General features: G+C 50.3%; 1 protein-coding gene across 2 annotated transcripts in view; it reads right to left on the reverse strand.

Moving 5' to 3' along the window:
• Positions 1-1,039: 1,039 nt before the first annotated feature.
• ap3b1a (adaptor related protein complex 3 subunit beta 1a) overlaps positions 1,040-25,403 on the reverse strand; it is a 34,630-nt gene continuing 10,266 nt past the window's right edge. For both annotated transcript variants that reach the window (XM_078088812.1, XM_078088813.1), the window contains 21 exons: positions 23,762-23,944; positions 23,341-23,496; positions 22,617-22,714; positions 22,462-22,516; positions 22,308-22,379; positions 22,169-22,231; positions 21,945-22,077; positions 21,741-21,850; positions 21,475-21,651; positions 20,915-21,101; positions 20,178-20,308; positions 19,383-19,524; positions 18,329-18,506; positions 16,610-16,763; positions 16,030-16,072; positions 15,543-15,646; positions 9,876-10,104; positions 7,803-7,887; positions 7,066-7,163; positions 5,966-6,104; positions 1,040-1,600 (listed from right to left, as the gene is read on the reverse strand). In XM_078088812.1, the coding sequence (XP_077944938.1) occupies positions 1,447-1,600; positions 5,966-6,104; positions 7,066-7,163; positions 7,803-7,887; positions 9,876-10,104; positions 15,543-15,646; positions 16,030-16,072; positions 16,610-16,763; positions 18,329-18,506; positions 19,383-19,524; positions 20,178-20,308; positions 20,915-21,101; positions 21,475-21,651; positions 21,741-21,850; positions 21,945-22,077; positions 22,169-22,231; positions 22,308-22,379; positions 22,462-22,516; positions 22,617-22,714; positions 23,341-23,496; positions 23,762-23,944 (2,691 nt within the window). In that variant the 3' untranslated portion in view covers positions 1,040-1,446. The remainder of the gene's footprint in view (positions 1,601-5,965; positions 6,105-7,065; positions 7,164-7,802; positions 7,888-9,875; positions 10,105-15,542; positions 15,647-16,029; positions 16,073-16,609; positions 16,764-18,328; positions 18,507-19,382; positions 19,525-20,177; positions 20,309-20,914; positions 21,102-21,474; positions 21,652-21,740; positions 21,851-21,944; positions 22,078-22,168; positions 22,232-22,307; positions 22,380-22,461; positions 22,517-22,616; positions 22,715-23,340; positions 23,497-23,761; positions 23,945-25,403) is intronic.

Below are 25,403 nucleotides of genomic sequence, written 5' to 3' on the forward strand. Positions count from 1 at the left end.
AATCCAGCTGTCAGCGGGAGGGTGAGGGGGGGGGGGGGGCGCAGCACCCACTCCCCCAGAGCCTATTATGACAGGTGCCAACACCAGGAGATGGATCACACACACACACACACACACACACACACACACACTCTGAGTGTATCTGCCGGTATGTGAGCGTTGACTTTAAACTTTAAACTCTTTGTCTCGTCGACACTCTGAGAACTCGACTCACAGCCGAGGCCCAAAGCTCCAAGAGGCCGCATGCTAACAGACACGTCGCCACGGCAACGCCGCTTAGGTGGTCTCACGCCGGCTCGGTACAGATTATATATATATTACACACACACACACAAGGTCCAGTCTAAAGTCTGGACCTTCTTTCTCATTAGATGAAATGAGGTGTCCGATAAAAGCCTTTTGTGAGAACTAAAAAAAACAAAAAACAGTATTTTATTCCAGTATCATATTTGACGCCTGCGTGTCTCTCATTGGTTCATTGTAACGTAGAGAACACAAGGTGTGCGTTTGTTACTGAAGAGTCCAGATGTTTTCTGCATCAAATGTTTTAAACTGTTAGCTGTGTGTAGCAGTTTCTCTCCTCCATTTGTAAAGTAAAAGGTTTAATGTTTAAAACTGAGTTTGAAAAGCTTCCGTGTGTGTGTGTGTGTGTGTGTGTGTGTGTGTGTGTGTGTGTGTGTGTGTGTGTGTGAGGGGAACAGCTGGCTGAGGGAATGAGTACAGAGGAAGAGGTGATGGATGCGAGTGGAGCTCCTGTGACAGACGAGCTAACAGGTGTTCACCTCGCCGCTCGTGAGCCGCAGGAGACAGCCGGACGCAGAGCGGTGAGGGGGGGGGGCGGCGAGGGGGGGGGGGGGGGGGCGGCTTCGGGCGGCTCTTTGGAGGTTCCCGCTTTGTCTTCGTTGGAGATGAAACACGCTGCACAGAAAGCAGCCTTCTCACTAAACACAGGCGGTTATTTTAAATAATGATGTCGTTCGTTTAACCATCAGCGGCGTTTCTGCCACGTGTAAAATATTTATATGAATAAAGGCAAATATTTATGTGTTTTAATAAATTCACTCTTTATTGTTCAGACAAAGCGGCACAGATAAAAAGACCTTGTTGATTTAAGTAACATTTATGATTTGGTTTTCTAAATAACATTATTTTCCCGTAGAAGGCACTTTAATGAGATGGAGGGGGGGGGGGCGTAAAGGCAGAGTGCAGAGTGACCGGATGGCGAGCGACTTACAAAAGGAGAAGGTTAAAGGTCACATTTTAAAATCGACTCTCTGTGTTTTTAAAGGAGATCTACACTTTACAGTTTGTCTCTGATTCACAACTCGACAAACTCTAAATTGTCCTCAAGCAGAGATGAAATATGTGAAGTCTTGAATGCAGTGTGGTTCCCCTTTACCTTTACTAAAGGGAGGAGTGTGTGTGTCTGTGGGGGGGGGGGGGGTCCTACGCCAGGGCGAGGGCCTGTTTGAGGTCCCGGAGCAACATGGACGCCATGACGCTCTTCTCGGTGTTGATGGTGAGCAGGGCGCTGGAGGACTCCTTCAGCTCCAGCGAGACCAGGACCAGAGCGCCGCTGCTGACCGTCCGCCCGGCAAACCTGGGGGAGAGGAGTGGGGGGGGGGGGGGGGGGTTAGCTTCACCAAACCAGGTCAAATAGCGTCTACTCTTCGGTTCGGTGGCGCTCTCACTAAACCAACAGGAGGCTCCTCGCAGCGAGTGTCCTTTCGTAAAGCTGCTCTGGTGTCTCCTATGCTGAAGGAGATAGGAAAGGAAGCATTGAAGCCTTCGCATCTAAAACGTTTCCTTCCACCCGTCAAACAAATCTGAGTTTCTGAGTTTTAGTTACCTGCAGAAACTAGAAAGGTGAAACCTTGATGGTTTGATTTTGCATTTATACACTGAGCTAATTATTTCCATTTGATTCTATTCCTGTTATACAGAATATGAAATATATATATATATATATTTGTTTTGTTTAGCCAAACATGAGGCTCCAAAGCCTCCACCCCCCCCCCCCCCACCACCACCCACCTTGTAATGACTGAATGATGCGGAGGAGAAGACGGACAGTCCATTATTCCAGCTGACTAGAGGGCCATGAGGGGCGGGACACGCCCCCCCCATGTCACTCAAACTGAGCCGATCCTCTGTTTTTATGGACTGTGGGTGTCTATGAGCGTGTGGGAAGCCTCTGGACCCCCCCTCGCCCCCACGTCCCACCGGACCACGGGGAGGATTCCTGGTCCAGCGTTTCCTTGGATACCGTCCCTGCAGACTTGGGGGCGAATCGGAGCCCACATGGTCCCCATTGAGGGCGCTAACAAGAGGCAGACAGGGGCTATGACCCGGCGTGACCCCCCCCCCTTTGAGGAGCGCCGGAGCCTCGCGGAGCCTCACCGGTCCAACTCCCAGCCATCTGCCTCCATTTAGCACTACATCCCGGCAACAAAGACCCCCCCGTGGCAGCCTGCTTAGGCCTGACAAACAGCCCACAAAGAGCCCCACTTAGGCCCGACTAAAGCCTGTGAAGAGCCCCCCACCCCACCCGCGCCCCCCACCCGCAGGACGGCCTGTGGGCAGAGCGGCTAGCACGTCCACCAATTAGCACGCACGTGTTAAAGAATGAGGGGGGGGGGGAAGTGGCTGTGTGTTCGTCTCTGGGGAGCCGCTAAATTACCATCAACAGAGGAGCGAGTTTATCAGCGAGTCCTCTCGGCCTTAATTAAAATATTAGCCACTTCAGCAGGAAACGCCGGAGAAGACGATTCGTTTCCCTGAAAAACTGAATAATTCAGCTTGTGTATCGATTCCTGATCACGGATTAAAGACGAGTCCTCCGTCACTTAATCCCCAAATAATCCCATTGATGCTAAAAATGTTTAATTCCCATTTATCCCGAACACGGAACACGAGAGTGTAAACATGCACGAGCCCCCCGGCAGCTTACGCTGTCCCTGTGGCCCCTGCGGCTTTGCTAATGGATTTAGGATATAAGTCTATCATTTACTGGGCCGGTTAACACCCCCGAGGCGGCTCTCATGGCGTCTCGGGAGACGCCGCTGGGGGGCTTTTTCCTTCATGTGAAGAGAAACAAGCGCTCGGACGCCGTTTTGCTTTCAACAGTCGCACTTTGTGGTTCTGAGGGACTGGCGGATCGGCGACACTTCCACCTCCACACGGGGGCACTTCGGGGCGCCGGAAGGGGCCGGATTAGGGGCGGGCCTTAAACGGGTCATTGGTATTCCGCGGCGCTCTTCACACGCCGGCCTAAACAGCGGATTTATGCAGCGTATGGAAAGAAAAGCAAAGCGTAACTCGGACTGGCATCGATCGGCTAAGCATCGCTCTCCAATTATCCGAGGGTCTCCTCAACGCGGGGGGGGGGTTCCACCTTTACACTGCTGCCCCCCCCCCCGCGGCTTTGACTCGGGAACATTATTCCTGAATCGTTTGTTCTCGCAGAATCCGGCCGGCTGGTGCGGTCCGGCGTCCCCGGCCAGGTGGACAAGTGTCCTTCAGCTGAGTGGTCAGTGAGGCCGAGCGGACGGACCCACAGCGGGCAGATGGCCGCCGCCATCACACCCAATTACAACCAGCAGCCCTCCACAGCTCGGCCATACGGACGGACCTGCGAGCAGGACGAGCGGGTCCAGGGCTGATGGGGGGGGGGGGGACGGGGGACGGGGGACGAGAACTGGCTTCCACGAGGAACAACGTGACCGAGCTTGACGCGTAAACGGAGCGTCTCTGTATCCTGAGGACGGATCTTAAGCCACAAATAAGGGAACAGACGTCTCATTGGTCGGTTTATAAACGATAGTCAATTAAATTAACAACAATTCAACCTCACCAGAAACAAAAGGGAAAATACAGTATTTCAGGAATGATCAATTATATCAAAGTGTAAAGTAAAGAGAAAGCATGGCTTATAAATCAAAGGTTGGGTTTTCTCGCTTTCTTAAATCAGGCTCTAAGCAGAAGAATTGGCAACGCGTGCAAAATTCCATCAAATTTGCTTTCAAACGGACTGAAAAATAGAGCACATTTATTCTATTCCGCCTGTTTAGACATAAACAAGAACAGCGTTTTCTACATTTGCTTTCCTGCTTGATTTATTGCCATCCTCCTTTCCAGCAATCAATTTCTGTGTTTCAGTGGCATATCCCCCCCCCCCTCACGCCCCCCCAACCCACTCGGCCTCGACGGCTGTTTGGGAGACGCAGTGCTGCACCCTGCTGACGGACGGGAGGAGCGCAGCGTTCTCACATTAACACCACCACCTATTTAGTCCCTCGTGACGTAGGATCTCCATAACGAACCCTCAGTGGGAGCATCAGATCACATCGATCCCTGTGTGTGTGTGTGTGTGTGTGTGTGTGTGTGTGTGTGTGTGTGTGAGATGACTGACACTAAAACGAGTGTCCGACTGGCAGAGACTTCATCAAAAAGGTGATCTATAGAGTAATAAGTGAATAAAGGTTAAAAGGTTAAAATAACGACAAGCTGTGGCGACATTTTCACTCCTTTTGTCCAAAACGCTGATAATCAGTTTAATGTAAAACCAGAAATATTTAGTTTAAGAAGCTGAAACGTTTTTAAAATGTCCTAAATGCTTTATAGATGAGCTGAACTGGCTCGGATTAACTTTATTGTCTAATCCAATAACGGCACCAGCTCCTCCCTGAACAACGAGGTCATCATTTGAACATCTGCGTCAGATTCAGAGCTCCAGCGACGGCACCTGAGAGACGAGGCTGTCAGACCTGCTACGTCTCAGCACGGCTTCTTTTCCCATCGTCTCTAATAAACGGAGCTCGCGGGGACGGCCGGCAGGAACCCGTCGTCAACACGGAGGACAGTGTCTTCATTACCAGAGGACCAGGGGGGACGTCACGGCGGGAGATTGATGGCGCGCTTTGAGCTATCGGTTATTGTGAATGAAGCACGCGGGTTTATTGGACATCGATTTCCCCTCACCGGCTCCGGCTCGCCGTGTCCTTGTGCCGCCTCCTCACCCCTCCTCTCCTGCTTCCTCCCCGTCCTTTCCTTATTCCTGCACGTTTCCTCTATTCTAGAATAAAACACGAGATCACTCAAAAGGACGACCGGACGGAGGAGAGAGAGAGAGGGACGAGGACGGCGTGAGAGACAAAGAGGAAGCGAAAGAGAGACAGCAGCGGGGGGGCTTGGGGGGTTTGGGGGGGGGGGGGGGGGGAGAGCAGGAAACAGAGGGACAGAGGGAGGTGTAATTATCTATCAGGTGTTCGGGTGTGCGTGACAGACGAGGAAGCTCATTAGCACACTCTGTGTACACCAATTACACAGCCAGGCGTCTCGGGGCATTCCCCTGGCATGTGTGCACCAGGCCCCTTCCTAAAAGTACACACCTGCTACACAGCGCGCTGCACGACGGCGCGCTGCACGACGACGCGCTGCACGACGGCGCGCTGCACGGCGACGCGCTGCACGACGACGCGCTGCACGACGGCGCGCTGCACGACGACGCGCTGCACGACGGCGCGCTGCAAGGCGACGCGCTGCACGACGGCGCGCTGCACGACGGCGTGCTGCACGACGGCGCGCTGCAAGGCGACGCGCTGCACGACGGCGCGCTGCACGGCGACGCGCTGCACGACGGCGCGCTGCACGACGGCGCGCTGCACGACGACGCGCTGCACGACGACGCGCTGCACGGCCACGTTACCCACGCTTAGAAAGAAACGAGGATTACCACCCGATGTCAGTTCATCTGATTGGTCGTTTGTGTGTGGAATGGTCAGAGACTTTTTCAGTTAGACAACAACGAGACTCACAGCGACTTCAGTTGACAAACATAAAATGATCGAATCAAATTGTACGGTGGAGAAAATAAGCAATAAATAAATATGATCTAAGATTTAAAATGAATGAATCATGTTAGTGTTTATTCGCGCTGATAAAACAGCACGGAGAGAACATTCACCTGTGGGCGACGTCCTGCCCGGAGGGAACCTCTCCAACGTTGGCCACCGACAGGACGCGCTGCTTGACGGCCTGGCTGGAGGCGTTTGCTGTTGCCATGGCGACGGTTGCCGAGGTCTCGTTCATGCCCAGGAGCTTACCTGATGGGACGCGAAACGTTCGGCTGATCAGACAGGAGCTTCGTTGTAGCTCCGCTGTGGATTCAGTGCGTCTACACTACCGACGGATATTAAAGACACACAGTAGGACTAAACTGCTTCTGTTGGTTATTAAAATGAGGAATTGAAGGCAGTTGATGTGCACTCACTAAGAAAGAAGACTTAAGGGAAAAGAATAAAAATCAATGTGCACGACGAGTCAGGTGGAAATAAGAGAGTCTCAAAGGCAAATATAATAAAAAACGAAATTAATTGGCTTCACTCAATTGGTACAAAGCATCAATTTGCAGCAGAGTTGTTCCACGCGGTGACGCGTCAGAGCCTTAAGCGTGCACTTAAAAGCTGCGACACATGCCGAGGGCCCTCAGCTCTACAGGTGTGTGTGTGTGTGTGTGGGTGTGTGGGGGGGGGCACCGATAAGTGCTTTATAAGAAGAAAGCTTTGTGACCACAGAGGAGAAAACGTTCATCAGAGGCCTCTAGGATTCATTTCACTGTTTAAACATTACTGATGAATGCTGCATACAAGAGAACGCTAATTTAAAGATTGTGTCACTAATAACTTTAGAGAAAGCGTCTGGTCTCATTTATTTTATGATGACGCACTAGTTTTCACTCTGCATTAATCCGCAGGTGAAAATAGTCCTTATTTTTATCTTATGTAGAAATGGACACTTGGGGGAAAACCACAGAAAATACTGGACATGATTTATCATTTTGAATTTTTAGAAAATATTAGGTTACTTAATACAGGGCAGATCTTTTATAAGTATTGAACAGTATTGTGTATTTACAAAGAAAATAAAAGCAAAGGAAACAGTTACTTTGTCACTAACAAACTCACCTTTGCTACTTTTAATAACAAACACTGCTTCCTTTTATAGATCCACGTGCACATTTGGCTTGAAGCTGCACCAGAGGCGCTTGGTGGATCTTTTTCTCACCTTGCTCCCGGCTGAAGTCCTGCTCGCTCAAGCTGCTCGGCATCAGCAGCTCGCCCACCGCCGGCTGGATGGACACGCTGAACCCGTCCTCCTTGGTGCTGGGGGGAGGAGAAGGAGGAGGGGGTCAAACCACCAATCTTTTCACAGGATGGAGCAGGAATCTGACGTCACGCCAGCGTAACGCTCTTCCTCTCCACTCAAACTACGTTACTCGTTGTTTTTGTCGGTGACTTTATTGCATTGATGATGTTGGACAGTGTTGATCACTGAGAAATAAATAGAATCTCATCAGTTCCTGCGTGACGGCGGCGAGGAAACGGACGACCACGTGCGACTCAGTGTGCGTTTGTTTTGTGCACCTGTCTATTCATGCTTTGCTTGTGTATTAAATGTTTCTCTGAATGTCATTCACAAGTCATTTTAGGTTGGATTGATCCCACCCCCCCATCCTGAACAGACTTTCTGATCAGGTTATCGACCAGCTGAGCCGATGGCATTCAGCAGGCTGATTACTGGCGAATAATTGTTATCCCAGAGAACCCGGATCAATGGCGGCTGATGTCTCACCTGGGGGGCCGCCACAGAGCGGCGAGGAGGAGGAGGAGGAGGAGAACAGAACAGAGATGTGACTCCGTGAGACTCGCCGTGAGAGGGAGTGAAAAAGATGTGCAGCCGAAGGTCGCAGAGGAAAGGAAACAAGGAGAGACGTGATGTGAGCGGATGTCACGGCGTCTTACCACAGCTGGAAGTTGGCCGCTTGCGTCGAGTCGCTGAAGTCAATACCCATGGAAACCGTCACCGAGGCCTCCGGCTCCAGCCGCTCTGAGGGGGGGTAGAAAGGGAATCGTGAGTGACAAGGGCACAGTGTGCAACGTGAGGAGGGATGGAGCAAGGGGGGGAGGGAGGAGGAGGAGAGGGGGGGGGGGGCAGCAGAGTGGAACAGACAGGCATCCACACCACTTGTGTTTTCTACTTCACAAAGCAAGGCCACAGTGTGTGAGAAATCTATCCTTCAATCTCCCCCCAACCCACCCGGACCCCCCCACACCAGGGAACACACACACACACACACACTTTCAAACAACAGGCTTGTCAAAGAGAGCATCAGGAGGAGACGAGGTGAGGGAGGAAGAGCAAAGTAAAGCCACAGAAAAATGGTTGAAGAGAACGTCTGGACAGCTGAATGAGAGGTGGAGGAGGATGACGGGGTGGAGGAGGATGATGGGGATGATGGGGTGGAGGAGGATGAGGAGGATGATGATGCGTAGAGGAAAAGGATGGGGAGGTGGAGGAGGTGGAGGTTTTGGATGAAAGGAACACAGACAGAATCCGCCTCCTTTTACTGTAGAACTCTTTCCAGACTCCAGAGGAAAAAGAGAACAGAGTCATCAAGGACTCCCTTAAATCCAGAACTGTATATTCAGTATACATATCCTACCTATAAAACCGTATAAATGTATACAACAATCTACGGGTAAATTGTTTAAACATTTAAATGGCCAGTTTGGAGTAAAGCGACTCGTCGAGGCCGTGTGCCACATTTCTCACTAAATACGAGCCCCGTTATTCATCATCCGTTGACAAACAAACACAAAACAGCATCATATTAAATCTGAAACTTCTCCAAACCGACTGCACCTCCATCGATCCAAATTACACACTGCTTGGCTGCTGGAGCTCCTTCAATGGCCAATCAATGGCCTGCAATCGACAGCTTTAACGTGCTCCCCCGCCCGTCTGTGTCTCTGTCTGTGTGTGTGCGTAGGTGTGTGTGCACGGGGATTCAGGGGCCTTGTATTGTACAGAGTGCAGCAATCATGCACGAGTGGCAGAGATATGGAGATGGTGCATGTTTTCTTGGCCTGATCGATACTAATAAACAGGGATTAGCCAAAGTAGTATTGGCTGGTGGTGGTGGTGGGGGGGGGGGTTATTTGTTGAGTTGATGGCAAACAGGCTTAAAATGACCATTTAATATCCGTCTGAGAAAACAATCATGGGGCTTGAGAAATCCCAGAGAGTCGTCATGAACGAATGAGAGACGACACGTGTTGCACCGATTGTAATAAATGTGATTGTTTACATCAGAGGGGAGAAAGAAAATCCACTTCTGCGTCTTGAATTCTTAAAGTTCAGAGGCGACTAGCGTCAATATAAAGAAAATAAAACTCGATTACGGAGAAGATTTCAGGCCACATACTGCAATTTATAATAATGCATTCCTAAAACTGACTTTATTGTGAAACTGGAAAATGGAATAAAATTACAATAAAATCAGAAGACTCCAGACGGTTATTTGACAATGAATAAAATGAATAATTTTGAACGTGTTGGATCACATGTTGGATGATGCTCCTAGAGTCTAATGAGAGTAAATGGCCTATTTGAATGGCCTGTAACGTGTACAGAGGGAGGAGCCTGGTCGGGTAGAAGGAGGAGCTTGTTCAGGTAGAGGGAGGGGCTTGTTCAGGTAGAGGGAGGAGCTTGTTCAGGTAGAAGGAGGAGCTTGTTCAGGTAGAAGGAGGGGCTTGTTCAGATATAAGGAGGGGCTTGTTCAGGTAGAGGGAGGAGCTTGTTCAGGGAGAGGGAGGGGCTTGTTCAGGTAGAGGGAGGAGCTTGTTCAGGTAGAGGGAGGAGCTTGTTCAGGGAGAGGCTTGTTCAGGTAGAAAGAGGAGCTTGTTCAGGGAGAGGGAGGAGCTTGTTCAGGGAGAGGGAGGGGCTTGTTCCGGGAGAGGGAGGAGCTTGTTCAGGTAGAGGGAGGAGCTTGTTCAGGTAGAGGCGTTCACACCAGCTGCTGGCCTCGTACTCACCGATGGTGTTGAAGCAGTGGATGTTGAGGCTCGCCGGGCTCCGGTCGCCCACGTGGATCTCCTCCAGGCTGCGGTCCGAGCCGTTGCTCAGCGTGACCTGGACGGCCACCATGCCGGGCTGGTGCAGACACGGCTGCCTGGGGAAGTGGTACTTGGCGGACAGACCTTTTCCGGTCATGTGGTGAAGCAGCTCGTAGGTCTTCACGGGGCCAAAGGACGGAGCGGTGACCTGGAGGGAGGGACGGGAGTAAACATCAGCAACCATCTTCCCTCCTACCAGAGAAATGTGTTGATATGTCAATAAACATCAGCAGAGTGACAGTGTTGCTCTGGTTGCTTTCAAACCCAATCAATCAAAGTTGGAAAAACTAAATAACATGATGGTTTAGTTGAGTTTTATTTGGTTTCTGATCATTACTTAAATAAATGGCGCCTGGAGACGAGGGCCAGGTGCTGGTGGGCATCTTGTGTGGTGGGAGTGGGGCTTTAGTGCTCCATCAAAGGAGAGTAGAAGCAGAGAGGGAAGATGAGGAGAAAAAAAGAACTAAAAAGAACATGCACAACATTACCCAGAAGCCTCAGGCACTACAAATCAACACAATATCCAGGGACGCCTTGTGCATTACAGGGCCAATGCAGCCACACAAAAGGACAGATTAATACAAGAAGCTCCGCTCTCTTCATCGCGTCCAATCAGCTTCCCTCCTGAATGAAGTGGGACCAAGGGTTGGCCGTTAACTCCCCCCCCCAACCCTCCCTTCATTAAAGACGAGCCCATTTAAGAAATGTTCTCAATCAGCCCAGTTAGGAGGAAATGGGCTGCATGCTCGGTCAAACCGGGCTGAATAAAAACAACCTCTAATGAATAGAAACACAAGTGCCTGTGGGGGCTTTTACCTTTTCAGAGGCAGGAAATCACATTACCTTTGGGAGTGAGGGAAAATAAGGGAAGGGGGGGGCTGGTGTTTTCTTTATCTCTAAAAAAATTAACATCTCGTTACTCAGGGGAACATTGTTCAGGGTCGACCGCGGCAGCGTTAACGTGAATAAACTGCTCACCTGGAGCACTTCAGGGGCAGAAAAACGTCTCTTTACCGCCTCAGAACGAGAAACAAATAACGAATGTGGCTCCTCAGAGACGCCGCAGCAGCGAGGCAGCGGGAAACACGACCCCACGCGACTTAAAGCTGCGATCTAATGGAGCTAATTGAAGACGACTGGTAATATGATGTGAAGAAGCACGGTGGAAACATGCAGGCGGCGGGAAAGCCGGACGCGTCCGGAGCGCGTCGCGAGGATGAAGAATCGCTTTGACGTGCGGCCGGAAGCTCCGAGGCGGGAAGCGGAACGTTGGAATAAAAGGTGAAGCCACTTCCATCAGGCGGCTGTTAGTTGGCGCACGCGTCACGTCGGAGGAGAAGGACACTCATGAGGACGTAAACAGCAACGCCCGAAACCTTCCAGGCCAGAAGTCTGGACGCTGACCTGCTGCACGTGCACGCTGATCCAACCGCACCCATGTGACCGAAGTGCACGCAGACCTGCCCTCTGATTACCCACGAGGCACCAGGACCTGCAGAGCGGAGGCTCCTGTGTGACTTCTGGAGGGATTGAAGTCTTTGGCCCCGCCGATCAAAGCTCTCTGAAAACAATCCCCTGCAGACGTGGCGGGATAAACTGTGCCCTCGCCGCGGCGGAGGAGGTCAAAACAAACACGGGGCCGGCGCGCCGTGACGGCGCCCCGCCCCCTCACGAGTCGCGGGGGCCCGCATGTTTACCGGGGGCCGCTTTCTGAGCGCGCCGGCGTCGATAAAGCCGGCTGTAATGTTTGCCGGAGATTTACCTCCCTGACAGACACATCCGGCTCCAAGGTCCCGCCTCGTCGTCCCCGGCGACGGGACGCAGGCTTCAAACGGCTTATTATTGCCGATTTGACACGAGTGGACGCTTAAAAGTCCGACGCCGGCGCGCACCTCGTCAATCCGTTGTTGTCCTGTCATGCGAAGTGTAAATAAGAACAGGGGGGGAGGCGGGGGGGGGGGTGACCTTGACTTCTCCCTCAAGTCTCCCCTTCTTTTCTTTCGCCCCCCAAGGAGGGCGGCGACAATGAGCGAGGGAAGTTGATCGAGAGGCCCCATTATGCATCAACTTAAAGGAAGCCCCCGTGATGGATGGCACAAGACACCCAGTCACCTTCAGAGCGGCCCGGACGCCACGCTCCCAGCATCCTCTCTGGCAAATGACCTGAAAATCCCGCTGACGCGCTCAAACAGAAAGAATAAGCGGGCTTAGCGGGAGCCGGGTAGCCTTGTGCCGCGTGCATACGAGGGGCATCCGCGGCGTGGGGGGAGCAGAGAGACGTATGGGCGCATATTGAAAATCCATTTCTGTTTTTCGACGGCAGAGACAGGGTTTCATTACGCGCGACAAGAGTTGTGAGGATGGAGGTGAGGGACGTGTGTTCGACTTTAGCGCCTAATTGTTCCTTCAGTCAGGAGATGACAATTAATTGAGGGGCGTCACAAAGACCTTGACTTCAAATTGGATTAAATAAATGTTACTACGGCCGTCTAGAACTACTTCAGTGCAACATGAAGTCTCTCCGGCGCACGCAGACAGAGGTTACTTCATTTAGGCCAATTTGTCAGTGAATTACGGTTTTAAAATCATTAATTTTTGAAATTTTCCATTAAAGAAGATTAGCAATAATAGAGTGTTATTCAGAAACAGTATTGTCCTTCATTTGGCTTTGCAAGTATTGTGAGAGAACGGTTTCTTTGTATGAGCAAGATATTTAATGTAGAAAAGAATATTTCATAGAACAAAAAGGATGAAACTCAGGAGGGTTTTTCAGAAATGATTCATTGTCTGTCTGTCAATTAAATGTTAGAAAATACTGAAAAACCCAAAGATATGAACATGTTTAAAATATATATATATACATTAAATATGTATCTTCCGGAGATATCTGATTAAAATGAACTATTACTATCAAACTTTTGTTGACTAATCGGCTTATCGAAACTATCGTAGATAACTATTCACTTCACATGAGTCTACTTTATACTTCTACTCTACTTCTACTACATTGCAAAAGGATAAGATACTAGAATATATATAAAACAATATAGTTATAATATAATTAAATAAATAATTAGGTTAAATTTTCTGTTCTATTCCAACAATCTCGCACACAAGACGCTTTAATGCAACAACCTTGTGAGTATTTGTTGGTACTTTTACGTCCTCAGTGGAAAACACAAACCAACGGCGTCACGTGACGTCATATTTACGTCAAAACCCCTAAACTCCGCCTACAGCGGTTAAATGACGGCGTACGGATGAGAAGAGGGACTCGAAGTGACCTCGAAACAAACAAACGCCACAAGACAGAAAAGACTGAACACACACACACACACACACACACACACACACACACGCACACGCACACGCGCACGCACGGCGATGCAAAGAAATGCTGCAACAGCTGCATTAAAACAAAGTATCCACCCGGTTGCCTCCGTGTGGCCATTTATTCCCGCTTAAGAGGCAATCTCCTCCGTTTGAGTGGCAGCGGTAGGCCGGGTGGGGTGACGGGTGGGGTGACGGGGGGGGGCAGGCCGCTGTATTGGAGGCGCTCGGGGGTCCTTCTGCTGATTCATAATTAGACGTGAACCCCGGAGCTCTCGCCGCCGGGGGGGTCACGGGAGTGAGGAGCGAGGAGGAGGGGCCGCCTGATGGACACCAAATGAACAAATTATGATGGCCCCCTCTGGGCGTGATGGGGTCAAACGCCGCGCGCCCCGCCGCTGACAGTTCAATTTCCCCCCAAAGCAGCCCCATTCGCCGACTGCTAATTATGAATGAAAAGTTATCTGCCCCCCCCCCCCGCGCACACGGACAGCGGTCGGAAGAGGTTTTGGGGCGCGTTGGGGGGGGATTTAAGAGGCATTTGTGAGAGATCCTAATGTCAAAATGTTATTAGAGAGAGCGGTAGCATTGGGGGCCGGGGAGGAGACGGAGGGGGGGTCAGAGACAGGCACCAGGGTTAATCTAAATGCCTTTGATAACCATGCAGTAATTCTCTAAAAGGCCCGAGCGCTCAGCTGAGACACACAAGCCGCCTCTGAGGGCAGATTGCTGAGAAATAGAAATGACACAGGGGCCAGAGAGAGTGTGTGTGTGTGTGTGTGTGTGCGTGCGTGCGCGTGGGAGGGGCGAGTGTGAATAAAGGGGAGGTTATTTACCCCGGTCTATGAATCCCGATGCCCATCATGTATTTATGCATAGAATTGACTCTAAATCAGATGTTGATGTGCGAAAAGTTCCCTGTTTTCTAATCTGCATTTCTATTCTCCATTACTCCACGGCCTTCACCTGAGGGGCGGGGGGGGGGGGGGTAACAAGACTCGCACGCTGGTCTGAGAGCAGCTGTCAATCACACTGACAGGCAGGCGGGCACGCTGAGAATACAGAGCGACTCAGCGTGGAACCGTCTGCATGCAGGAGAACTAAAAAGTGGACTAAAAGCATCTTTAACGCAAAGTTGTCGTGAGTTCTCACCTGTTGGTGCACATCCGACCCAATGAGGCTCACGTGATGCAAAAGACTTCTACATTTCACTACACGTCACTTAGCTGATGCTTTTATCCAAAGCGACTCACATTACATTTTTAACCCACGGTTGGGTGTCTTGCTCAGGGACACGGAGCAGCCGGGGTTCGAACCAACGCACCCGCTCTACTCAAACAACAATAAAAGCTCCTAAATGGAACACTGATATAACAAATGGTAGCTGGTATATGTAAAAATATATAAATATATAATATAAATTACACAGCCACTAAATAAAAGGAAAACACGAGGTGGTCAAGTTCAGACCTCCAAAATAAAATCCCCTCCACTAAATCTTTGTGAGTGCAGACAACATGATTAACTTAATTCATTGCAAATTTAATACATTTGGTTTTTTAATCTTTCCTAAAACCAAATTTTGCGCTCTGGGCTTTTTATTCCCAATTGATAACATGAAAATGTTTCCATGGATTAATTCTAAAGTAAACGAATCGCTACATGAAGCTTTAATAGCCACGCAACAAACCACCAGTAATAAAACTGCACATTTCAAAATAAAGGCTCCAAAGTGCAGAGTTACCACGTACACTAAATAGACAGCAGCAGCAGAAACAATAAACTGGAGATGCGCCCCCCCCCCCCCGAGGGAACAAATGAAGAAAGAGCAGAGAAAAAACACACCGACGTGAGGAGTCGCTCACATACGGAGGAGAGAAAGGAGCCGTCACACTAGGAAAGGTCAACCATCAGATATACACAACGCAGACACACAAGGGACACAGCGAGTGACAGAGAGAGATGGGAGGTGACAGAGGAGGGGGGGGTGGGGGTCGTAGATGAGACACAGAAAATAGAGTTCAAGGGTGTGGGGGGGGGGAGGGAGAGGGGGGGACCATAAGAGATACAGGAAACGGGAAGAGCAGCAGCGCCGTCCTGCCCGCCGATAAATAGAAGGCGGCAGGAAAGGTCAAAGGTCGCCTGCTGGGAGACGAAAGGGTTCCACGAGGGAGGGCGGCTCATTTCAGCATCTCGTAGGCCCACGTAGGGGGAAAGGAACCACACACACACACACACACACACGCGCGCACCTACCTGCATGGTGGAGGAGGTGTTGGACAGGGACAGGCCCTCCAGGTCGGACAGAAGGGACGGGGAGACGACCGGGCCCTTTGGTGCGTTTGTGGGTGCAGGAGAAACTGAAAGGGACGCAAAGAGAAGCTCGTTGAGGCCCGCGTGGCGCCGTGGGGGAGGAGCTAGAGACGAGAACGATGTCAGCCTGCTTGTGGTGTCTTTAACGCTGTTGTTTGTTTGTTTTCGGGGGCTCACGTCGACTCAAGCGTCCACGTTGCAATCAGGGATTTAAGATTTCACTTTAAATTCATTTGGATTAGACCACCACCAAACATTTACAGCCCAATATTCACTCTCGTCCTCATCTTCAGCTCCACACAAACGTTTGGCAGGTAGAACACGTTTACTTGATCGCAGCTGTTTTGGGGATCATTCAAAGTAAAAAAGGAACCCAACAAAAAACAAAAGTTGATGTGATTTATAGCATTAAAAGTGGCGATAAACTCACAGTCAACTAGATCCAGTAAGGAGACCTCCACCTCGGACTTCACCTGGAAATCAAACAGAAACAAGAGAAAAGCACTTTGAAACAAACGTAACAAGCGTTTCAATCGTGCTGCCGTCGTGTGTCTGGAGACGCGACGCCCTCGCGTCACGCGTCTGGAATTTCGAGCGGCCGGTCATTCACGCTGACGATACACGCGACCGCCGCGCCGCTTGTCAGCCGCTGCGTTCTGGGAATTACAACGCGGGCCGCCGGGAGAACAAGCATCTAGACGATTCTTATCCCCCCCCCCCCCTCCTTTCACCACGCGCCACCAGCAGGTGAAAACAAACAAAAAATCTCCGATCGCTGCCGGTAACAGAAAGATGCATAATTCATAAAACGACACGACAAACTGTACAAAATGAGAATTTCATAGTGCAGAAAATAAATCAGGAGGGGATCAAATCCCGCTGAATAAATGTGATTGTCTCCTGTGTGTGTGTCTGTGTGTTAAGAACAACCTAACTGATCATCAGGCTGGAGCCCCCCCCCTCGGTACTAGATCTGAGATCCAAACGGACCCGACTACATCTCAGCTCACCTTAGGGCCGGGCTTCCTGTCGCTCTTCTTCTGCTGCTGCGTCGTGGGGGCGGCGGCGGCGTCCGAGTCGGAGTCGTCCTCGGAGCCGGAGGAGCTTTCATCTGACGAGCTGCTGTCTTTAACTACGGGTCCGTTTCCGTTTTCATCCGAGTCACTGAGAACACATAAGAACACATGAATACATATACATTTATACACATATATATATAAATCTAAATCATATATATATATATATATATATAATATATACATATTATATATGTATGTTTTATATATATATATATAATATTTATATTTGGAAAATACCACTTTTACTTTGCTTCAACACATCTACAGCTTCCACTGATCTCTGGAAGACATCAGACGTACAACCTTGTATTCATTAGTTCTCCTTTTCTCCACCCGGACTGAGAGCTGAAGCCCCACAAGACCCTCCCCCACCCACACTCCTCCCCCCCCCCCGGTCACAACAACAGCGATCAATCTGTTTTTGTTTTGCTCTCTGAAGTTAATTCAATGTTTGCATTCATTCAGAAAGATTTTCCTCGTCTTGCTCCCCTCTCTTCCACTCGCCTCCGTCCCTCTTCAATTTGTCCCGATAATGAGTGTTTACTCCGCCTGCCTGGGATTTTCACCAGTTAAATTAATGAGGGGAATTGTGACGGTAACTGGCTTCTTAACTTGGGCGATGATGAAAAGCCAGTATTAATTTGGCCTACAGATTTCATTTGCTGCGAACAGGAAAAAGTGATATAAATCACTGTGGGCCTGATTAGGCTCCGCCCGCGGCGACTGGGCCGTAATGAGGGCATTATGCTGTGTTTGTTGTGGAAGCACCGGGGTGAGCTGCTCTAATTACCCCGCGCGTGCGTGAGCGCGTGTGTGTGTGTGTGTTGGGCGTCGCAGGGCCGGGGTGAGTCGCTCTAATTACCCCCCTCTAATGGAGAGGACGGGGGTCAGCCGGCGGCCTGTCACGCGGCCCCATCAGGTGAGTTTGTGTGCGTCCGCGAGGCCGGCGCGCGAGGAGCTAAAATCCGCCGGCGTGTCGCGAGCATATTCGGCAGTAATGACTCAGATCTCATTCATTGGCAACACCAGGCGGCTAAATGACCAATCAGAAGTCATTATCCATTAGCCATGTAAATGGGGGTTACGCTACCGGAGGAGAATTCTCCTTGATGAGCTCGTTAATGGAACTCACACTAACGATATTCTGGCAGCTCTGCCAGCCTGACGCCTCTCTGCGTGTGTGTTTGTGTGGGTTTATACACACACACACACACACTTACATAAATAGAACAAGGGGTGTGTATGGCTCACAAGCCCCCGTTCAAGAAAAGCTTTTATTCGATAGTTATTTCTAGTTGCAAAACAGTTTTTCTGTCTTATTTTCCATTATTTTGAGTATTTTTTGCCTTTATTAAGATGTACTTTTGGTATTATCTCAAGTAACTAGGTCCATTCCCTTGAAATACTGAAGTTGAAGGACATCGTTGGATTCTTTTTAAGTGGGTTGGTAAAGTTTTTAATATCAGTATATAGAAGAAGTAACGTGCCAGAAGGTTGTTGATAAAAACGTCTGAGAACAGATGGTCGTTATTGCTGCAGCAGAGCACCGATCACATTTGTTGTGATCTCACACACGTCTAATTAGTTAAGGAGGTAAGAAGACGGAGGAACAGGTAGCATCTGGACACGTCTGGGGGAGTTTAACTGTACCTGGAAGCAGCGGCCGTCTTGCTTTTCTTCTGCGGCGCCTTCTTGGTCTTCTTCTTCTTCTTCTGTTGGGAGTCTGATCCACTGGAGGTCTCCTCAGATCCACTGGAGCTCTTCCCCGAGTCGCTGGACGTCTTGTCCGACTCCTCGCTGCTTTGCTCCTCGCTCTCGCTGCTCGACTCTGTGGAGACGTCGAACACCAACGGTGAATTCATCAAATCCCACCCCGATTTTTGACCCTGTATTTCTACAGCAAAAGCCATTAACTGTATTTACATCCCGTCATTGCTTCTGGTAGTTTATTTTATTGGTCTCAGTACGCCATTCTCATACGCACAATCCATCACGACACCCAACACACCAAAAATCAGCCACCATCTTCTGACATCTGAGTCAAAGGTTTGTTTGGCTGCAGAAAGACTCCCGAGCAGAGCAGCTGCTAAAGGAGGGTTTGCTGCAGAGTGTTAAGCTGCACCTGCCGTTACCACCTGTGGCCACAGGGGTCGCCAAATCCACCAAATCCACCCCCTGGCTCAGGGGTCTTCAACCTTTTCCAGGCCAAAGTCCCCCAAACTGATGGTGAGATGGAGCAGGGACCACCTATACTACGGAGTTTGGTACGCCATCTTTTATTTTTGAGCTTGGTGCTCTTTAGACGTGAGCATGAATGGATCTGATTGGCTGGTTGCCTGTGATGTCGTATCAGCATGAAAAGAGCAGTGAGTGAACCGGCGTCCAGCTTGAGAGAGCTGCTGTGGGAAGATGAGTGTGTGTGTTGTGGACTGAAAGATGACGTCTTCTCTTTCAATTTATCCGTTCGCTACAATATGTTTGATCCATGTTAATGTGTATTTAAAGACAAATACAATTCTGATTCAGACATTTAAATTTGTGGAAAAAAAATTGGTTGAAAAAAAAAAAAATATATATATATATATATATATAATTTCGCGACCCCCCCTGAAGTACCTCGGCGGGCCCCCTGTGGGTCGCGGACCCCCTGTTGAAGACCTCTGCTGTGGATTACAGCTAAGACAGTGACATTTGTCAGACGAACCTCCACTGCTGCTGCTGCTGCTGCTGCTTCCTTCACTGCTCTCAGATTCTTCCTCAGCTTTCTCCTCTTCGTTGTCCGAGTAGAACTTGTCATCGGATTTGGGTTTCTTGGTCTTCCCGACCGACGGCGCCCACTCTTGCACCTGATCAGAGACGGCGGAGGCAGGTGAGGGGTTAATGTAGGAAGCGAGTTATCCTGCAGCGTTCTCAAACTGTTGTCGCTTTAAGGGGCTCGTGTGAAGAAGAAAAAACTAATTTGGTTCAATTTGCAACTATTCACACAAATTACAGAGTAACGCGTGTGGACGTTACAGCAAACACGCAAACCTCTGCTCGGCTTCACCGAGGAATGATGACGGAATAACTCAATTAAGTCAGTTTCTGCGGGTCTTTTGTTTTGTCCACTTCAAGTAAACAGGTTTGTGTCTGTTGAATTAACCTCTCATCTAAATGTTCTTTCATTTTTTGTTCTTAACGTTAAACGAGGAACAAAAGCTTTCTGTGTTTGGGCCGAATGGAACAGAGGAAGGAATTAAAATGTATTCAACACAAACTGATGAAGCACATGAAAGGTTGGAAAAAGATGGCGTTGGTTATTTTATAGTTTTTCTTACGTCAACGCATCCCACAATGCATTAGTCCATTCTCAGTGTCTTTACTGAAGCAGTGAAACATCTGGGCGGTTTTGGCAAAGTTGCTCAAGAAGCACTACGATATAAACGGATGTTTGGTGAAGCCTCGTTAAGAGAACCGCCGGGCCGCTGAGGGAGAACCGCTGTGATGAACGCGCTCTTACGGGCTCAACGACCTCCACGTTCCTCACAGACTGGTCGGGCGCGACGGCCGGCCAGTCGGAGAGCTCCTGGTACCCGCTGGCTTTGCTGTTGAGGCTGTGGGAGAGAGTTCCCAGCTGGTAACGGTCCCGATCTGAAAGCACGGACAGAAAACAACGAGAGCGGACAAAGTCACTGCAGTCCGCCCTCCAAGACGCTCAAAGTCACCGCTCACAGGTGTTTAACAGAATCTCAGCGTGCACACAAACACACATTGTGTCCCCCCCGCCCCTCCCTCCACCGCTGATAATCAGAGCCTGTGCCCGGGAGGTGGGCTGGGAAAGCTGTGCTTTGCAAACCAAAAAGAGGGGGGAAAAAATAGACTTGAGTGGATATTAAGAATGACAGGGCTGGTTAACGCTTTCCATAAACATCCAGGAGGCGCAAACCGCCGCTGAATCCTAATGGGGAAGGAGGCCGTTTGTGTCCCCTTTGTCAAGGGGAGAGACGGATAAACGAGGGAGGCTCTTTTTCTCCCTCCGAGTGTCTGAAAAAAGGTTAGCGTTGGCTCAATAATTTACCCATCTCATTAGCTCAAGGTAAAGGGGAGAGACCGACGCGGCTGAATAACAAAACCACTGCCGGGATGCACTTTGCATACGACTGGAAATAGAGGTCCAGTTCATGCGGATCCAACGGTCGCCAAACAAAAGACGAGAGGTATTTACGCCACTTAAAAGGATTTAAAAGGAAGAGGAACCTTTGAAGGCGGACTCGAGCACCGGGGCCGGCTTGGGGGCCAGCAGGATGCGCCGAGCGTACTTGTTGAGGGCGCCGCTCTTCTCGTTGGGCACGATGAGCTGCCGGATGAAGCGGGTTCGGTCTCTGATGTCGTAGCTCTGGTCGTATTTGCCGAGGTTCAGGATGTACTGGGTCAGCAGCTTAGTCTGCGGGGGGAGAAATGGTCTCGTCCATAATGCATTCTAACACTGAACTGATCTGTCTGGATTATTGCTATACAGCATTATGGATAAGTAGCAGGAGGTGTGATGATGCGCTCGTTTAAGGAGGCAGCGTCTGGGCTCATAAACCCGGCTCGGGGGCCAGAATCACCCCCCCCCCCATCGGTCCGATAGTCGCCATTACATTCACGACGTCTCATTCACGGCCCCACATTCATTTAGCGGGGTAGAGTTCAATTTACGGCGAGACGCCGGCGTCTCTCGTGGGAGGAGAATCACATTTTTATCCTCATAATAGGATTCTGAATCCTCTCCCCCACGTAGGCTCGCGGCTCGGGTTGAAGGAGCACGTCTCCACCTGCTTGGAGTTGGTCAGGTAGAGTTTGGCCGCCAGGTTGACCGTCTGCAGCTTGACGATGTCCTCCTCTGCCGTGAAGGACTTTGCCATCTTGCGCAGTACGTCGGGTGCAATTTTTGGCACCCTGTCGCAGTACTCGCCCATCAGCCACAGGATGCTGGCCCGGGCCATGGACACCTGCAGGGTCCGAGGACAAAACAAAAAAAGAGGTGAGCGCCTGGTCCCCGTCCGGCCGAGGGAACGACAACGGGACGGTGAGGACGCACGGTGATGTTGTCAAACAGCTTGGCCATGTGCTTGATGATCTCGCTGTGCTGGGTGGGCTGAGTCTGCAGCAGCTTCTTGATCACCACCACGCTCTCGGCCACCACCGTCTCTGTGAAGACAGCGCGGCGGGGGTTTGACGTAGGTATGAGGACGAGGCCCGCTGACCCCCCCCCCCCCGTGACGCCCAGAGGAAGGCTTGTTACCGTCTCTGTTGGACAGCAGCAGCACCAGGCCGTTGAGACAAGTGTCCGTCACCTCGGAGATGTTGGTGGCGCAGCGGCCGATGGCCTGAATGGTGGCCGCGGCGAACGCCTTGTCCTGGCTCTTCACGTAGGTCTGAAGAAAAAAAGACGAGGGAAGGAGAGTGAGGAGAGGAGTAATGCTCACGGGTTGACTTCTGATGTCACTAAAGATAAACAGCACAAACCTGAAACTCCCTCAGGATAGTGGAGATGTTGGCTTCATTGGCCAGGTTGGTCAGGATCTCCAGCTACAACAATCACAGGGGGGGGTCTAACGTTAAACACAACATGACGCGGTGATGCGCTGCGTCTTTACGTCTCTACCTTCAGTGTCTTGATGTGTGTGGCGTCCGTAGACCTCACGTAGAAGCTCTTCATGTAGGGCTCAAACATCCCCTGTGTGGAGATGACGTGATTATAAGGAACCTTCTGGGCACCGGCGCCGCGCCGCCGCCGCCGCCCACACGCACACACTCACCTTCCTCTGAATGGACATGGTGGCGATGTTCTGGAGCACGATGTACTGCACCTCCCTGTGCGCGGGAGAGAAGAGGAAACGGCACGACGGTGAAGAGGCGGCGAGTCGTCGCAGCCGCTTGTACAAAACGCACACTCATTCTTTCTGCGCATCACCTGTGGCTCCGGAGCAGTCGGACCAGCGACTTGGTGACCAGGTTGACTTCGTGCCTCGGGGCCAAATGCCAGTAGAGCTGAGCGACGGACATCACCACCTGAGACACAGTAGATGCAGATACTATTACTGCCAAGGAGGAAATACTTCAAACTCATCACAAACATTCAATGAAAAAAAACCTGCGGGAGGAAGCTACAGCTAAATGTACGTAGTCACATTCAGCGCCGCTCACACGTCGTGCTTTTGCCTTCAGTAAACTTTTTCCTTGACTTGATGTTCTTTAAAACGCTTTAAAGTGCTCCATTTATTGGTACCATTATTATTATTACACCGCCACCTGTCCTCCCCGCTGAAACGTTACGCCCCCGCGTGCGTTTCTCTACCAAGGCGCCGGCCCTGTGGAGGTGATCTCTCAGCAGCCGGCCCCCGTCGCAGCGGGAGGGAGTGAACGGCGAATGAAAGGCTTCTCGATGAAGATGGAGGACGTCATCCGGTTGTCGAGCGTCACATTTTAATCAACGCTTTCATTCGGGAGCATTTTTCCTCCCGCTGCCGCACAGCGACAGAGACCTTGAGGCTCCCGGGTGATGGACATCTGCACTCGATGGGTTTGTTACCGGGGTGTCGTACAGCAGGTGTGTGTGTGTGTGCGTGTGTGCGTGTGTATAATGTGTTTACACGTCCGTACGGGACTAAACTGGTTGCAGTGCGGCTCAGACTCACGGCCGTGTTCCTGCTCTGCAGCAGAGGCTTTGTGTTCCGGAGCAGCAGCCGGTGGTCGGGATCCATGACGTAGGCCTCCGCCTCCGTCCTCTCGCTCTTCTCCTCCGAGTCGGAGGCGTAGAACGCCTTCTCGTTGTTCTCCTCGAACGAGGCGCCCTGAGAGCGCGGGTCAAGAGGGGAAAATTAAGAAAGAAGGCTCAGTAGTTCCCTCAAACAGGATGAAAATAAAGATCATATTTAGACCAATAAATTATTTATAAAAATGTTTTTTAAGCTAAATAATATAAATAATAATAAAATAATCAATGTTGTCTCATCCAAGAAAACAGGAGGGAAGGTGCATTTACTGGGGACTATTTTCAGTGGCGGATTAATCCACGAGTGTGTATCTGAGTCGGCGGAGGAATAGAACCACCCTCACCTCCTTCCAGGGGCTGGTGAACTGCGTCCTGGCGTAGCGCGTCAGCATGGAGATGATGACCACCTGGCCCCACTCCTCCACGTCCACCAGCAGGTTGCACAGCTTCCGGTAGTTCTTGTGGATCAGGTCGATTCGATCGGGACACACCTCCTCGAAGGCCACCACCACGCTGCCCGCCACCAGCTACCGGGACCAACGAAGAAGAACAGAAGGGGGGATGGGGGGGGGGCAGCGGTTCAGTATTTGTTTGGCTGCAGCATCAACACCGGACTTAATGTGAAGAAGTTTCTGCACAACTACTTTGTCTCTAAAATAACGACTGTGGAGAAATAAGCTGGTTAACAGATAAGAGAGAAACTCCGCCACTGCTCTTAAAAAACACACAATACCAATTTACCACTTTGATTACGACATCCACAGTTCAGCCTGCAGGCGGTTAGTTGATAATGAGAAGGAAGCGCTTAAAGTCTTAACTCAATTATTCTACCCGATTAAAAAAAATATCCAGCAACGAGAGGTTCTCAGTCTGTTTTTTTTGCAAAGTATTTACACACACACACACACACACACAGACACACACACGCACACACACGCGCGCACACACACACACGCAGGCGCTTGACTGTGTTGGAGATCGACTGAGTTACACGGCGGCGTATTAATATGCAAACACCGTGATCATGGGCAGGCCAGGGTGAAGAAGAGGAGGAGGCAGCAGAATCTGGTCTTCTCAATTAAAGCCTCCCGGCCCCCAGTGGCCCTGTGGGGCCCCGGTGCATCTACCAATCAGCTTCGCCGTGAGCCTGCATTGAGAGTGTGTGTGTGTGTGTGTGTGTGTGTGCGGCTGTAGATTCTTTGAGGGACGTGCAGCTTAAAGCTGAGTGACGTTGGCACACTAATGCTGGCCGTGGGTCCCTGGGGGGGTTAAATAACTGCATCTTGTGGTTTCACTGTGACGTGAGAGGGGGTCATTCATCCGGTGACCCACTGAAAGTTACATCTCAGCGACGACACATCCAGCAGGGCTCGTTATCACACCAGAGGTTGAGAGAGGTGCAGATGCATTTTGTTAAACGATGATGCATCTCAGTGAGGTGTGCTTGTAATGTCCAACGGCTAAATAACAAACACATCTCTGAATACGTCTTCCAAAATGATCGACACGTTGAATGAACACTTTTAGTTTTAATGCGTTATGTACAACTCGCTAAAACTGGTTACCTTCTGACAGCGGATTCTCATGTGCGTATGGTGGCATGTCTCTGCATACATTAGTGATATTAATGTGAGGACGTACAGATTGTGTCAGATGAGAACAAACATCACCACATTTTAAAGCTGCATATGATTGTCGAGTCTTTTATCTGTTCTATTTTTCTCTCGTCGGATAACTCGTGTTTCTGAGGGAAAGAAATGGTCTTTGTTTTAAAAAATATGTCGCACTGCCGTGAATTAAATATTATCGTCAAGTGCTTTTCCTGCCATGAAACGTCCAAATACTGCGAAAGATCTATTGGTACTTTGGGACTCTGAACCCAAACCAGGAGGCAGAGTGAAGCCTAATCGGTCTTAAAGCGGCGTTCTCTGTAGTGACCACCAGGGGGCGACTCCTCTGTTCCTATTAGATTTGTTCCCGTTCAAA

This window comes from Gasterosteus aculeatus, chromosome 14 (genome assembly GCF_964276395.1).
Source record: "Gasterosteus aculeatus chromosome 14, fGasAcu3.hap1.1, whole genome shotgun sequence".
NCBI lineage: Eukaryota > Metazoa > Chordata > Actinopteri > Perciformes > Gasterosteidae > Gasterosteus > Gasterosteus aculeatus.